This window comes from Onychostruthus taczanowskii, unplaced genomic scaffold, assembly GCF_017590055.1.
Source record: "Onychostruthus taczanowskii isolate IOZ18803 unplaced genomic scaffold, ASM1759005v1 scaffold106, whole genome shotgun sequence".
Lineage (NCBI taxonomy): Eukaryota > Metazoa > Chordata > Aves > Passeriformes > Passeridae > Onychostruthus > Onychostruthus taczanowskii.
The window spans coordinates 1006199-1021749 of record NW_024497186.1 but is presented as its reverse complement, the minus strand read 5'-3'; the positions used below and the strand labels follow the sequence as shown (position 1 = coordinate 1021749).

Here is a 15551-nt window from a genome sequence, read left to right as displayed (position 1 = left end):
GGGGGTCTGAGGAATCCAACCCGGACCCTGCCCCGGGGGTCTTTAGAGCCCGGGGGATCCGGTCCTGCCGCTCGGTTTCCTGAGCTGAAAGCAGCGTTGGGTGTCGAAGGATGCAACGGAGGGGAAGGACCGCGGTCCCACCGAAGGCTCCAAGCACACACCCGCGGTTCCCGCTGCTGTCGGGGCCTCGAGGAAGGGGGGAACCCGCTCCCGTCCCTCCTGCCCTGGGCTGTGCCCGCCCTCGTACAACCCTCTGCGGGGCAGAGCTGGGGGGGCTGCAGAGCTGGAGCTCCCAGGGCCCCGGGACAGGCAGGCAGAGCCAGGAGAAGAGAATTTAAGGAGTCTCTGATGGAACAGAGAGATGGTGGGGTGGGGAAACACAATGCAGTTGTAGTAGGAACACTCCACTTGCCTCCAGGAACTTCTTCTGGTTGAAGTCTGGATGCATCCCTGCCTCTCAACGCCCCAGACCTGGCACAGGCTGCCAGGGTTTTAGAGGATTTGGGGCACCTGTGAGAGGAACAAACACCTCCCTCCAGCTGCAGCACGGGAAGGGAAAAACTCTGGGCCTCCTCCAAAGCTGGGATGGCATCCCTGGCACAGGGAAAGCTGCCCTGCCTGGAGGAGAGCACTTGTGGAGGGCAGGAGAGGATCAGACAGCAGAGGCAGGCACACCTATTCTAGTTTCGCCATCATTATACACTGGACTGTTGCATCTTGGCCTCTAAAAAGAAGACAGACTTCTGTCTCACTTTCAAATTAGGTTTTTAATTAAATAAATAACGGCGAGGGGTCTTCAAGGCAGTGTCACTTCACAGTGTAGGGCTGGGGGGCAAGGGAGAAAAGAGTCCAGCATGGGGAGCGGCTCAAAGTGAATGTGCTTTGTAAGAAGGAAAAAAGAAAACCCCAACAAAAAAAAAAACCAAAAAAAACCAGAACCAAACCTCCTCCCCCAGTGACTCCCCTTCCCTGTCCCAGCCTTTCTCACCCCTCTCCCTCAAAGTTATGTGGAAAAAGCGCTGCACTCATGTTGAAAGACCCCATGCAAATCTGTAAACAACACTGAAGGACATAAAGAGATTTCTGCCTCAGCCAGCTCCCCTCTCCTTTCACTAGGGCTTGAAATAAACCAAAAGAAGAAATGGTTTCAGGAAAAGTAAGAATGTTCTCAGCCGACGGAGGAGATGCCAAGGCCTGGCCCTCCCTGGGAGGGCTGCCTGTGCTCTCACCCTGCCTCCTCCTCTCCCTTCAGCCAAGGAGCTTCCTCTCACCCCAGACAAGGGGAATCTCAGCCTGGGCAGTTCCACTATGGAGCAGGCACTCGTGTTTGCTTTCTGTTCCCAGCAGCCACGAGCAGCTGGAGGGGAGGCCTCTGCTCAGCTCCTCTGGCTGCCAAAGCCAGGCCAGTGAAGGCAGCTGCACCTGCCTGGGGCTCAGCACCTCCCAGCACAGAGCTGGGGACCAAAGCAAACCCCTGCTAAAGCACACAAAGCAGATCTGGGGCTTAGGAGATGAGACAAGGTCTAATCCTGACACCCCACAGGGCTGTTTGATGCTGTCTCCATGCTCCTGCTGCAGGGCTGGGCACAACTTCCCAGAGCCAGGTAAAAGGAGGATGCAGGCTGCTGGGTTTAGGTACCTGCCAAATTCACTGGCAGCAGAGCCAGGTGCACATCCCAGCCCCAAGGACCCTACCCTACAAAACCCTCAGCCCAAGCCCCTTCCCAGCTACAGAACACAGCTGGAGGAAACACAGCTCTGTCTGCACCAGAGCCCTGCCCAGCAGGTGAGGGGAGAGCACTCCCTGCTTGGGAAAGGGGAATGAGAACACACTGAGCCAGTGGCCAATCCCACACCTGCAACACACCTGGGAAGTGAAGCAGCTTTGGACTCCAGCACAGCCAAGGACAGGCTCCTGTGGCTCTGCACAGCACCTGGCACCTTCCTGAACATGGCAGAAATGACACACCTTCCTCTCAGCCTGTTTTGTGACCCAGGGAGGGCAGGGAAGCCCAGGGATGCTGTGCTCCCCTGCCTGGGACTGTGCTAGCACCCACACCCCAGACATCCTGGGAGCTAAGCAACCTCCTCCCTCTGCTGACAAATTGTTGGAACAAACTGGGAAGTTACAGATGTTTTCACCTGCATTATCCCTCTGGCACTTCAGCCCAGAGAAGATCAGGTAATACCCTGCCAGTAGCAGCACCACAGCTCTTGGCCAGCATCACTCTGAGTCTAGAACCTCCTGTTACTCCCCACAGAAATTCTCCCTGGCCCAGCACTGCAGGGGAAGTGAGAAGGACTTGAGTGCACACGATGCTGCTGCACACACAGCATCCCTTTCCAAAACCTGACACTTCTGCCCAAGGGCCACATCCCACCTGCAGCTGGTGGAGAGTCAGAACATGTGGCTGCTGCCAGTGCTCTGGGCATGAGAGCCCAGCTGCTGTCCCATGACATGGTCCTTAAGGGCCAGCTTGTCCCACTCCTCTCTAAAGCCTGGGATAGTGTCCCAGGCAGGACTCAAGGTGACACTGCCAGCCAGGACACCCCTTCCCTGAGCCTGCTGTCGTCCCAGGGGCTGTGCACAGGTGATAGGAGATGTCCTAGATTACTTTCCCCCACTCCAGCATATCCAAAGCACTTGTCAGCAGCATGACCCCGTTACTCACTGCTCACAGCAGTGTTTCCATCCCATGAGCAGCTGTGTGCCTGCCTGTCATGACCCATGGCTGCTGGGAGGAGGACAGGGTGAGTGGCTCCTACTGCAACACGCTGCCCATGGAGGAAGGGTCAGCCTCCCTTGGCATCGCCGTGCCCATCTCTGCAGGGAACTGCCCTGCAGCCCTCCCAGGCTCTCAGACCCCCAGCCTGCACCCTCACCATGATGGTGACACATCCCTCTTCTCAAAGCACCTCTGCCCTCAGACTGTCCTGCTGGGGCCAAGGGACGCGTCCCCTGTGCCGAGGCAGGGACTCTCTGAGCGGACTGGCATCACCGGGGTGACACGTGGTCAGCTAGGAGGGGGGTGAGGGACCTCCCCACTCAGGAAAGCCAGCCACCACTTTGCACAACTGTGTCAGGATACACTGGAGCAGAAAGGTGTTTGGTTTCACTGCAGCCTTGGATCAAGGAGGATGGAAAGACGGATTCCGACCAACAGCTCCAAACTGTCCCTACAGGACAGCGGAAGTTCCAGAATTTCACTCAGTCAGGTCAAAGTCCTTGCTGGGTCTGTGACAAATTTGTGACTGGAGACTTTCACTGTGACAGAGGCTCTGACCGAGCCACAGGTGCCGGGCAAGCCTGATGAGCAGTCAGGAAACTATTTACATCTCCAATGCCAATGAGACCGAAATCTGTGACCGATAAGGACACTTGCGCAGGGGCCACCACTGCCTCAGGGTCTCTGTCCAAATCCACAGGGCCAGCAATTAGAGGCAACCCCTCGTTAATGTCTGCAGGGAGAGTGAAGTCCATGGTTATTGTCTCACCAGAGTTCTGCAACGTCTCCTGCTTCTCTGCCAGCCCTGGTCCCGCGGGTGGCAGAGCACAGAGCTCGGGCTCAGAGGGGGTGACAGTGTGGCGTGGGCAGGGCACGGGGACAGCGCCCGAGGGCGTCTCCTCCGAGGGGTCAAAGGAGCAGTTTGTCTCCGAGGGGGTGCTGCACTCGTAGCCCTGCCCCGACTCGCTGATGCTGCCCAGGCTGCAGGCTGTGCTCTCCACACTCAGGGGCTCTGCTCAGGTGGGGAAGAGAGAGGGGGACAAGGAAGAGAAAGTCACAGTGAGTCCACAATGCCCAGACAGCCAGGTCAGTCCCAGCTAATCCCAAAAGTATTTGTTAGATGGCACAAGTGTTTCTTTGTTACAGCAACCAAGATCCCCTGGCAGCCCCTACGGAGGGAAGGCAAGATGCCCACAGCAGATGGGAGGCCATCAGTGTTTCTATGGAAATTAAAGGAAACCTCACAGACACGCTGCAAGATAAGCCAAACCCTAAATCCTATCTCCTCGTGCCAACAACCCCTGGGAGCTGCCCACACAAAGCCTTCATCTGCAGTAGGACAGTGAGGGAATGAAGCCATGTGGGGCTTCCTGCAGATCTTCTCACAGCCAGCTCTGTGAAAGCAGCTTGCACCTGACTTCTGGGGCCTTAACCCAGCCTCTGGAGGAGCTGCCTGTGTCAGTGCTTTGGAAGCACCTCATTCAGGTGCCCAGTGCATAATCCTCTTGTTTTGGGAATAACCTAGGCCACCCCGCCATCCCAACACAGGAACAACTGTTTTACAGTCACCTCTGGTCAATGCAGAGACAGACAAGACTCTTCTGCTGACACCAGAATCCCATGGCAGACAGACAAAAAGGAATTACCTGTGCTCTCAATTGCTATCTGATCTTGACCAAAGTGAGCATCCAGGCAGCCAGCTGCAGAGGGAATTGGAGGGGAGCTCCGAGAACGATTCGTGTTTTCCACTTCAACCCCATCCAGGTCATTGTCAGTGAAATCCCTGTGAGGAAACAGAGAGAGCCTTGCCACCACCTGCTGAGCAGAGAGATGCAGGCAGGAAAAAGGTTGATTTGGATTAAAACCCATCAAAAAATAAAGCAATGGGACTGTAGAGAGACCACTAGAATGAATGTCCATCCCTCTCTGCTCTGCAGAGCCTGGTTTAGACTCTGCCTTGAGGAGGTGATCTCAGGTAACAGTGTGGCCAAGACCAGCCCATGATAAACCAAAATGGGCTCTCCAGCTTCCTAAAGAGCTCTGCCCCCAGTTCTATGAGCTTCAGCCTGTTCCAAAGGGAAATAAATACATGAACAAACACCCAGGGAACACCCAGTTTCATGGAATGACTGCGGTGGGTCCCTAGTGTGCCAGTAAAGAGCAAGTGATGAGAATGTATTTTCCCACCCTGGGAAGATTTAAGATTTCAGGCATTTTCTTGTCTTGCATCAGAATTTAAAAAAAACCCTAAACCTTCATCTGATGTTTTTAATTGATTCAGCTTCAATATTTCATTTTGACCTATTAAGAGATTTCAGTTTCAACCTTTTTGAAAAGGTGTATTTTGAAAAGTACCTTCTGTAATTAGCATACATTTCAAAGGGAAGAATTTGCCTCAAAGGGAAATTAATTCAGGTTCCAAACCACCAGAAAAAAGTGCATCTTTGAATTTAAAAAGCTCCCTTCCCAAAACCTCATCAAACTGAGTTCTTTCACCGAAGTCAGCTCTGAATCCCTGTCCCCAGTCTTTTGTGGATGTGTTTGTCTGAAACAAAACTACTTTTGACGCACAGAAAAGGACGAGAAAGTCCACAGTTCTTTTATCTTCCCTCCCCACACCAACTGAGTGCTTGTGCTCTGAGAACACCCCGTGCATCCCTCCATCCTCCCACCCCAGAAACCTTCTGGAGAAGAAAGCGCAGTCTGTTAAGCGGAGGTGCTTTGCAGCAGGAATCTTCACTGGGAGGTTAATATTACTAATTTTAGTGTGAGAATATTCCACGCACGTGGCTCCAGGGTGGAGGACGTACTTCTTCCTTCCTAGACGAGTCTGCTGAGTGAAGTAGTCGTAACGCTCTGATTTTTTCCACATGTAGTAATACTCCACGCACTCGCCCACCGACCGCGTGCGGACCTGAGGAGAAACAGCCCAGTCAGGACAGCCACCCCCATCCAGGTGCATCTCCTGGAGCAAGGGAGCTATTTTCCCATTTAACCAGCACAGAAAATTCGAAGTGCATTACAGTGATTTACATTGCTATGGACACATTGCTGCAGAACAGAAGCACGTACTGAGGTTTCCGAGGTGGCCAGAGAAAGAACTCCCCACAGCACACAGCTGTTGTCACAGACCCCTGTGGGCCACACACACTCGTGCAGGACTTTCCTGTGCTTCCAGCAGCAGCACACTTAGCAGAGAGAGCAAACCTGCATCCATTGTCACTGGCCAGCGTCAACATGCCTACAATTAACCAGTGGTAGAACTGGACTCTCTGGTTCTGCCAACTCCCAGCACAGCAGCATGTCCCGGGGCCCAGCTCTCCCTACAACAGCATCTGCCATTCTAGAGGACCCCAGGGGACTTTACGAAACATCCACATGCTCAACTCACTCATTCACAGAAGTACTGCAAGGGCTGAGAGTTTGGAAAGAACTTTTGAGACTCCAGAAAGGGCTAATCAGTAATTAACTGACATCACTCATGCAGGTCAGTGGTGTTTGTGACTTCTCCCACCTGGAAAATAAGGCAGAGCAGGGCAGTGAACAGCCCATCACCTGCTGGCATGAGTCAACACAAAGCCTGGGATTGGAACTCGGCCATCCTGAACTCCCTGTGTCAGCCGAGGCCCAAAGCACACCTGTGGTGCCCAAGCACCTTCCTCCTTCCCCTGCTCCTCACCTGGGGGAGCAGCCTTACCTTGTTGGCTTGGATAAGGTGAAAGTTTTTCCCATGGACCCTAAAGCCATGTTCAAAATTTCTACATTCTTCCTCGCTCCAGGCACAAAGCTCATCTGTAGCAGAAAGAAAGAGTTGGGGGAGATGTGCAGAATGTAGAAAGAGCTTCAAGTGCCTTGATGAACCCAAATAAGAGGGGGGTTCTCACCTCTGATAACCTTCACGTTGAACCGTAACCTCCGCAGTGCCTCTTCTGCGTTGAAGTTGCATTTCACCAGCTCATACAAAGCCTGGGAAACAGAAGGAAATCACTCACAGCACGTACCTGAGCAACACACCACAAACCAGCCCGCTCATGACTCACATTTGTCCCATAAAACTTCCATTTCCCAGGAGCCACCTTGCTGCTAACCCCAGCCTGACCACCAGCACAGATTATCCCACATTTCAAGGCACTGGATTACAAATCCTGGCACTCAACAGATGCAACCTCACCAGAATCTAACCTGGCTAGCTTGAAGTAAACACAGCTGCTCTGAAATGGCTGATCTGCTGACTTTCCCAGTCTTCCCAATGGGAGGGCAACCAACCTCCCCATAGCGCAGCTGGGCACACACCCTCACTTATCCACCAGGATCACTGGAGTTTGACCTCATTCTCCCCTCTGCAGGGAACATGGCAGTGTTGGGCCAGCAGCACCTGGGTCTGTGTGGGCTGCAGGAGGCCCTGAGCTCACCTGCTCGTTGTCCTTGACCACCTCTCCCTCTGGCAGGCTGCTGCCGGACAGCTCGTCCCACTGCCGCTTCACGGCGCGGTACAGGAACTCTTCCACCTCCCTCTCGGGGAGGATGTTTGGGTCCCAAAGCAGCTGATCTTCATTCTCATAGGCTAACAGAAAAAGCACTGAAATAAGATAATCAAACAGAGAATTCTGCTGCTTTTTGAGAAGTGGTCTGCACGGACATGCATGGGGGAGACAGAGGAGGGAGGAAATCTTTGCTTGGTGCTCCAGCTCGGCACAAGAGATGACAAACATCCCTCGAGGCACTGCATGTTCCCTCCTGATTTTGGAGGCAGATAAGCTCTTTATATCTCTTTTAGGGCCTTTGGCACAGGCTCAGCTTGCTTCCATTGTTTCAGAAAGGTTGGCTGACAAAGTTTTTGTTATCATATTCTCAAAGATTGCTGTTTTGATTAATTAATCCTGGCAAATAAAGACTGTTTTAGCTTTCTTGTCCAGAAGCTAAACAAGCTGGCACTCATATTGCACTCATTATTGGACACAATCTGCAAACCAAGGCACCTCTGTCTACTCTGCAGACATCCCAAAATCAGAAAAAGATCATCTCCAGGGAGCACTGAATGACACTAACTCACTAATTAAGGAAGATGTCAGAATAAATCAGAGCATCCCCAGATGGGTGTTCCTTCTCTGAGACCCCCACCTGCAAACCTACCACACCAACCCAGTTCTCAGTGAGCTTCACCAATTCTGTCCCGGTGTTCCCATCCCTATTAACTCAGGCTCAGCCAGTAAATCTGAATGTCAGCACTGAAAGCTGCCAAGCCTGGAGATGCAGAGCAGGGCTGCAGATCCAGAGCCCATCAGAACCCCCTGCCAGCAGCCCTACCCCCAAACCAGGCAGAAAGAAGAGGCTGCCTTACCTTTTTGCCTGTGCCTGTTTAAACGGAGGATGGGAACAGTGGCCTGGTACTGAGGTCCAACCATGATCTCCTGAAATCCCACGACAGAGAGGTGAGAAAATTGAAATGGGAAATGCTCCACGCAGGCTGTACTTCATGATTTAGGGACTACACCACTACAAGGCTGATTTATTTACTGGTAGCCCCCTCTGTCACTATTGTTTCTAGTGAAGCCTGACTATTTTATAGGGTAACTAAGAAGATTTACTACCAACCAGATGATACTGTGGGGACCTTGAGCATTTACATAGTTTTAATGTAAAGGATCTATGGCAAGCAGTTAAGGTTGGAAATAAAGCAATGCAGAGGTTCTCCTGCAACCTTCACAGCCAGGATGAATTTGGAAGCCTGCTCCTCTCTTTAGAAAGATGGTTCTCCCTCAGTAAATCCTGCTGGGAATACTGCACAGCATTTCACCTTTATAGGGCTACAGGCTGCAGATTTAATTTACCAAGGCACAGCAGACTTCCCTTATCTGACACAGAAGATAATTTCAAGATTGTATTAAAAACCCCTCTTGTAACCCACATCTGCCATTGCCACCCACAAAATGCAAGGCATCAGGAAGCCAGTTGGGGAAATAACATAGTGCTTTGGGGTCATGCATTTTTCAAACTCAGGAGTCCCCCTTCCCAATGCACTCAGGTCATTTACCTTCTTACACTCATTGGATGGGATGGAATCCACCTCTGAGTCCTCAGCCATGGAGGAAGCACATGGTGATGAACATGGCTCTTTGTCTTCATCAGCAAGGAAGTTGTTTGCTTTGTGGGAAAGGAAAAGATCTGTTGTTACAAATTTTTTATTCTATTCCTTTACGTTGCCTCTCCTTCCCTTCATTTCCTGTCCTAAAGTCCCTTTCAGCATGGTCTACAGTGACAACTTACCTGTATTTTAATTTTCTCACTTTAAGTAAAAGAATTTGGACACTTGCCACATGGATGGCCAACTTGGGGAAGCTCAGACTCCTTAATATTGCAAGACAGCAGAAGAAACAACATCACTTCATGCAGAGTCCCTGTCACGTGCTTTGGCTTCCCACATATTCCAACATTTAGGAACTGCCACAATACATCACTCCATTACTACTACTGAATTTATTCACTTGTAGAGGTGTCAGATGAGGTACTGATCTTTCAGACTGCAATTACAGCAGGCAGCAAAACAATTCCCACTCTCTCAGTATTCTGAGAAAATTCTCCCCTCATCCCACTGCTCATCAACGCTCTGTCCTGTCCTACCCAAAGCCCGGTAACGCCTCTGCCCTGCAGACAGTCCCTAGGAGGAAAAGTGGAAAATCTGATGTCAGGAGACTGACAAAATTAAGAGAACCATTCTCACCCTCCCCTGCACATCATATGTAAAAGTGAACAGCAGCTACTTAGGAACTAGTGACACATACAGCCAGGCTGGTTTGGGAATAAGTCCGATGCATCGTGGGACGTGACGGATGGAGTCAGATCGTCAGCTGAAGATTGTGTCTCCTCCTCTTCTTCCCCTGAAAGCAAATCCTTCGCTATTTGTTCCTTTTAACAACAACAAGAAAGTGAAAAATATTTTTAAATTAAAAAATATATACGAGGGGGAGTGAGGCCTAGAGTAAAAGCATTTTTGGCCAGCAGCGGCCAGATCCACAGATCTCTTCACCCTCCCACAACTTGTCCAAAGACAGATTCTCTCTCACACTCCCACCACACCCAGACTATTTTCCCTAGAAGCACTTTAAAAAGTGTCATGAGTGGCTTCCTATGGAAGCCAGACAGTATGAGCAAGCATCCCCTTCTGTAGAGCTCCACTCACAGCAAATATCTCAAAGATCCTGAAGAAGAAACAAAGGAAAAAAAACCCCAACCCCAAAAAAAACCTCAACTTTCTAAAGACTTGAGCTAGAACAAGAGGAGCCATGGCTTCATACAAAGAAGATAGAAACTTTCCCTGGCTCTTCACACACCAGCATGGATGTGCAAATACTTTGTAACCAAAGCTCCATACAGAGTTTTACATTTTGAAACAGATACACTTACTCCCTTTTCCTCTAAACACTTCACACTGGTGTTTCTGGGGTTCCCCACTGGACACCAGAACTAGGCAGGCCCCTTCCAACCCCTCTGAAATGGGGGAACCCCAACCCCATGTGCAGACAGCCAGGCAGAGAGCTGCTCTCACCTTATCCAGAGTCATGTCAGGGAGGTTGGGAGCGATGTCATTGCTCTCGCTGTCCTGCTCCGAGATGGGATCTGATGCCTCATAGCCATACAGTGCGAGCAGCTCCTCAAATGGCATTTCACTGCTCTGAGCAAGAGGAGGACAAAGCTGCATCAGGAAGAGAACAACCACAAGAGCACCACACCAGCTGGAACACAGGCAGAGGCAGTCAGGGCAGCTCAGCTCCTCTGGGGGCTCTGAGCAGCCTCAGGTGACACTGTTGGGACCCGCTGTAACCTGTGCTTCTCAAAGCTATGGAAAAGCCAGGAACTTTCACCCCAAAGCAATATGGTCTAGGGCATTTTTTAAACAACTTCATCTTTTATCCCAGATTTCAAGCAGGTGAAAGATGCCAGACAGCACAACTGTATTTAAGCAGAGGAAGGGGAGCAGCAAATCCCAGTACCAATCTTGTGCCTGGCCTGAAGAGACACTCCCTGTCACCAAGAACAGCTTGTGTTCCACTGAGGTCTCCGTGGGACCACCCACAGCTGCAGTCAGGGCTTCACACAGCAAACAAGAAATCCTCCAGGTAATTTCCCTTCCCCTCCCCTGCTGCCTTTACCTGAGAGGCACTGAAACTCTTCTCCAGTTCTTCTAAAGATTTCTGCTTCTCCTGAGTATCATCTTCCTCCCTTTCTTCCCTCACACCATAGTTCTGGGAAAGGATCTCTGCCAGGTTCAGTCGATGATCAGCTGAGCCCATTGACACAACTGCAGGGATCAGAAGGATTTGGACACTAGCACCACCACGGACCAGATCTTGAGATGCAACAAAGCCAGGGATGATCCCCTCTTGTGTGTGTGCAGACATGATAAGCCAGGGGAAGAGATTAGGCAGAACAGAGGGGAACAGAGATCATGACTGGCAGCTCTCACTTCATCAGCACAAAGCCTGGTTCTGTGTGCACATTTGAGTCCCACAACTGACTGGAAGCTGAATCTGAAGCTTTTCTGAGTATTTGTATCTCACTCCTCACTGGATTCTCACAACATGTGTGCTCACACTGCAGCCTTTCTTTCACCTGGGGACATTTTTAGGGTAATCACCCCTTACTCAAGAATGGCCAAATGGACACCTGTAGGAGCTTTGGCATCACCCCTTACTCAAAAATGGCCAAATACTTCTTTTTATCTCCTACTTTCATGGATTTCCCTTTCTCCCTTCTCCCTCCCCACAGCCCCATGAGATCCTTTTGTGGGATTGCTGCCAGTGCCATTGCACTTGTGTCCTTGGCCAGGGCCTTACCTGCCATGACCACACTTGCAATGAGGATAAATCCTGTGAAATATGGGAAGAGGTCTTGGGATACATCAATAAAAGTGAGGAAAAAATGGGGGAAAGGGTAAGGACCCCTTACTCAAGGTAATCACCCCTTACTCAAGAATGGCCAAATGGACACCTGCAGAAGCTTTGGCATTTTTAAACTTTCCTCCTCTGTCAAACAGCATGGGAATCAACCAGCCCGCTGGGGAGGCGTTGCAAGGAGAAGGGAAGTGATCACAGTGACTTTGTTTCCTGTGGAAATCACACCAAGAGCCAGAGGGAGGTGAGCCTGGAGGTACCTGCAGCGCTCTGAAGGGCGGGCTCTCCAGGACATAGGCCACGGGCTGGGTATGGAACCACCCTGGGGCTCTGCCGGCCAACGGAGGCCTTCAGGAAGAGAGAAAAACATGGCTGAGACAGCTCTCCTTAAAAACACACCACCCTCCACCCACCTCACCCCCCCAGCAAATGCAATTTAAGTTCAAAGCAAAAGTTGCCCGAAGCCCCAGAGGGCAGTGTTAGGAACTGTGCTGTTCTCATCAGGCACTGAACAGTTCTTCCTCACCTTCCCCTCAGTCCATGTATTTCCATGCCATCTATTTTACCTCCAGTACTCTGTTCACTACTTATCCCCCCACAAGTTTGAGACTCAGACCTTTGTGGTTTACATCTTCACTTAAAAGGAGGACCTGGACCCTCAGCTGTTGTTCTAAACACACACACTGTGTCTGAGCACAGAACTTTTAGGGACTGACCCTTCAGGAAGCAGCCAGACACAACACCCTGGCTTCTCCCTGATGCTTCACTGCACCCAGGAGCAAAGACACAGCTGAGCAGGCAGAGGGGGAGCCTGGTAGGACCAGGAGTGGCACAGGAGAGGCTGAGCCCCACAACAGGCACCTGCAGGGTGGCATTTGGTGCCCGGTCACAAGTCCAGGCAGCAGCATGGGCTGAGGGAATCAGCCCAGACAGAACATCTGTTCCTCAGGCTGCTGTGCCTGGAAGTGCTGTTCATCAAGTTCAGCCCAGGCAGGGAACAAACAGGTAAACAACCAAAGCTTTTGGGTGACTGACAGCACCTGAGTGCAGAAGAAAATCCCAGAGTCAGTCCCCAGTGACTTCTCTGTAGGATACTCAGCCATCAACAATCTCACACTTTATTAAGAAAACACAGTATAGCTTCACATTAAAATCTATCCTTTAACAACAAAGCAAAGTATTCACCAAAACAGCCACCACAGACTGTGGGTTCTGAGTAAGTTCCTTCAGCTACCAACATGCAGACTGGAAATTCCATAATAACCAAGAAGATGCCTCCAGTCCACCATCCCCCAAGATAACCTCCCCAGAGATCACTCTGGCTCCAGACAGAGCCCTGCAACCATGCACATGAAAAGAGAAGGGAGAAGTTATGGGATGATGAAAGGAGAAGGGGGCAGACTCCATTTTGAGGATGGTCATACCAGGAAATGGCTCTCTAAGTCAGGAAAGTGTCAATGTGCCTTTGTGGGGCTTTGCTGGAATGTGACCAAGCACAAAACCCTCTTGGATAAATCCTTCCAACCAACAAGCATGGTTTCATGGATTGGGTGTGGTGTACCCTTACTGCCTCCAGGTCTAGGACAACCTGCAGGACTCACTTTGCTCAGGCAATGATCTGTAGATCAATGGCACCTCCTTGCCTGGGGATCAATAAGGCCTCTGAAAACAAAGACTGAAGCTGTTGGCATGGATGGGCTGGCTTGAAAAGGTCTCAAGAATACTTCAGGAACAATGAGATCTCCTATTAATAACCAAGTGTTGAAAGGAGGAGGATTGGCCACTACAACAGAGTGACAATTCCATAATTAATCAAGAGTTTAGTGCTCCAAAGCAGTAACAGAACACCAGAGCAATGGATTCACCATGGAACAACGAGCACTGCTCTGCTGGGGCTCAGGAAACAAGAAACAAGTGTCAGCCAAAGCAAATGGCCCACTCCATGCCCCATCTGAACACAGGTGGAACAGAACAATCCCTCACATTACTCACAAATCCAGAAGACCACAGAAACAAGAGTCAAAGGAATAGAAGAGAAAGGCAGGTCTGGCTTAAAAATGCAACTGATGACAGAATATTTCTGATTGCCCTGATTACCAGTGCCATGGGAGGTGGAGTTACTTGGTCTGAAGGTGAGGTAGGTGCAGCCTGACACTTCAAATCCAAACATCACACAGGAGGCAGAAATGCAAGAGCATGGCACACACCAGAAACACAGAAAACAGTTCTGGGCCAGGGTGCCACTGCTCTTGCTGCTGGTGAGGGATTCCATGAGTTATTCTCCAGTTATTCTCCCAGTGCACTGTGATCCTGGAAATTGCCTCCTATGCCCCTGTGGCATTTAATCTTGGGGGGCAAAAAAAAAGAAATTAAATGCCTTTAATCTCACTTTACCATCCCCAGCACTGCTTTCCTCCTGTCAGTTTCTGCTGCTCGGGCATAGGAGTAACTTTCCTCTCAGAAGTGACACTGAGGCTGGTCAACTACTCACACTCATGTTTGTATTTCTGGGTGACTCCTGCACTCCTCAGGTGTGGACTCAAGGCTTTGAGCTCATGGAATGGAGCTCAGCCATCACTTAGGACACACAGGCAGAGTCTGAGCTCTCTGCCCTGACAAAGTTGTTTCCCAGCATGAGGCCAATTGTGTGTATCCTGAGAAAACCTTCCAGACTGAAATCACTCTTGCAAAAAAGTGAGGAAAAAAAAAAGAAATTTTCCTTTCCAGTGCCACCCTTCAATAACTAACACAGCTTCCTGAGCCAGTCTAACACATATTTCAGATTCAGTGAGAAACCTTCCTGCTTCCTCTGCCTTGTGCACACTCCTTGGCCATGGGGCCATTTTCCACAAACCCCAGCTGTAGCCAGAGGGAAGCAGCAGGGATGGAAACAGATTTGTCCTGCAAGTTATGTCTTTGAAAAACCAAAGAATGAACAGATGACACAAAACACAGAGCACCTTCTGCACTTCTCAGGAAGATCAGTGTCCCACCACACCTGGGCAGAGATGCTCCACAAGCCTCATCCAAGGGACAATGACAGCTCCTGGATGTCCCCTCGACAGACCTCTCTGAGCCACAGCCATGCAGGGTGCTGAGGCAGAACTCTGACCCAAAAACATGCTCAAACAACACTTTGGCACAAGTGAATGCAACAACGTTGGTGCTCCACCAAAGGCCAAAGCATGGTGGGTGGGCAAATGGCCAGGCAGCACCTTCCTCAAGCAGAATGCTGAAATACCCTGCAAGAGAAGCCCTGCCCTCAGACAAGATGCTGTCACAGCCAGTGGGGATCTGAGATCCTGCCAGAGAATACCTCAAAGTCTTCCCAGCACCCTTGCTCCATGTTGTGGCCACCACGAGGGTCATGCCATAGAAATGAAGCGTGCATGTGTCACAACAACCATTACAACAGGTCAAGGATATTTGAGGACATGGCAAGGCTCGATGGGCCATGGCATCACCAGCTCCAAGAGTGACGGAGCGACGGCAGAAACGTTTCAGCACAAGGCAAACACAACACGCCAATAGGGGAGGCAGTGGGGAGCCCCCACCTGGCCCCCCTTGCCTTCTGGCAGGGTGGTGAGAACCATCCTGGCCACCCAAACCAACATTCCCGACAGTTCCCCATCCCTGTGCCATCCCCAGGATCCTGACCTCGCTGCTCAGGCCGCCTCTCACCTGAGAGCCCCAGCGAGCCCCTTCCAACAGCTCCACACCCCGGCTCCAACGGCCTCAAACCGCTGCCGGGTCCTGCTGGGCCGTAGCCCCGGGGCTCCCAGCCCGCTCTGCCCCGGGGCCTTTCCGCCCAGCCTCTCCCGCCGCCCCCGGTCCCTTCTCGCCCCTCTCCGGGCCCCTCAGCCGCGGGTCAGGCCGCGGGGTCCCCGCGCCGGCGCCGCCCGCCCCGGCTCTCCCGCCGGGTCCCGCCCAGGAG

The 15551-nt window shown here is 51.3% G+C and overlaps 1 protein-coding gene across 6 annotated transcripts in view; it reads right to left on the bottom strand.

Moving 5' to 3' along the window:
- Positions 1-136: 136 nt before the first annotated feature.
- MIER2 (MIER family member 2) overlaps positions 137-15551 on the bottom strand; it is a 15738-nt gene continuing 323 nt past the window's right edge. Inside the window, exons 1-14 of one of the 6 annotated variants that reach the window (XM_041416652.1) lie at positions 15299-15482; positions 11878-11965; positions 11191-11336; positions 10877-11025; positions 10273-10398; positions 9509-9632; positions 8761-8870; positions 8068-8137; positions 7139-7305; positions 6611-6692; positions 6424-6518; positions 5513-5640; positions 4373-4509; positions 137-3738 (exon numbers count right to left, since the gene is read on the bottom strand). In XM_041416652.1, coding sequence (XP_041272586.1) covers positions 3263-3738; positions 4373-4509; positions 5513-5640; positions 6424-6518; positions 6611-6692; positions 7139-7305; positions 8068-8137; positions 8761-8870; positions 9509-9632; positions 10273-10398; positions 10877-11017 — 1656 coding nt within the window. In that variant the 5' untranslated portion in view covers positions 11018-11025; positions 11191-11336; positions 11878-11965; positions 15299-15482 and the 3' untranslated portion in view covers positions 137-3262. Of the gene's footprint in view, positions 3739-4372; positions 4510-5512; positions 5641-6423; positions 6519-6610; positions 6693-7138; positions 7306-8067; positions 8138-8760; positions 8871-9508; positions 9633-10272; positions 10399-10876; positions 11026-11190; positions 11337-11877; positions 11966-15298; positions 15483-15551 lie in introns of those variants that run through there. The other 5 variants (XM_041416646.1, XM_041416617.1, XM_041416637.1 and 2 more) reach the window with 5 other exon arrangements.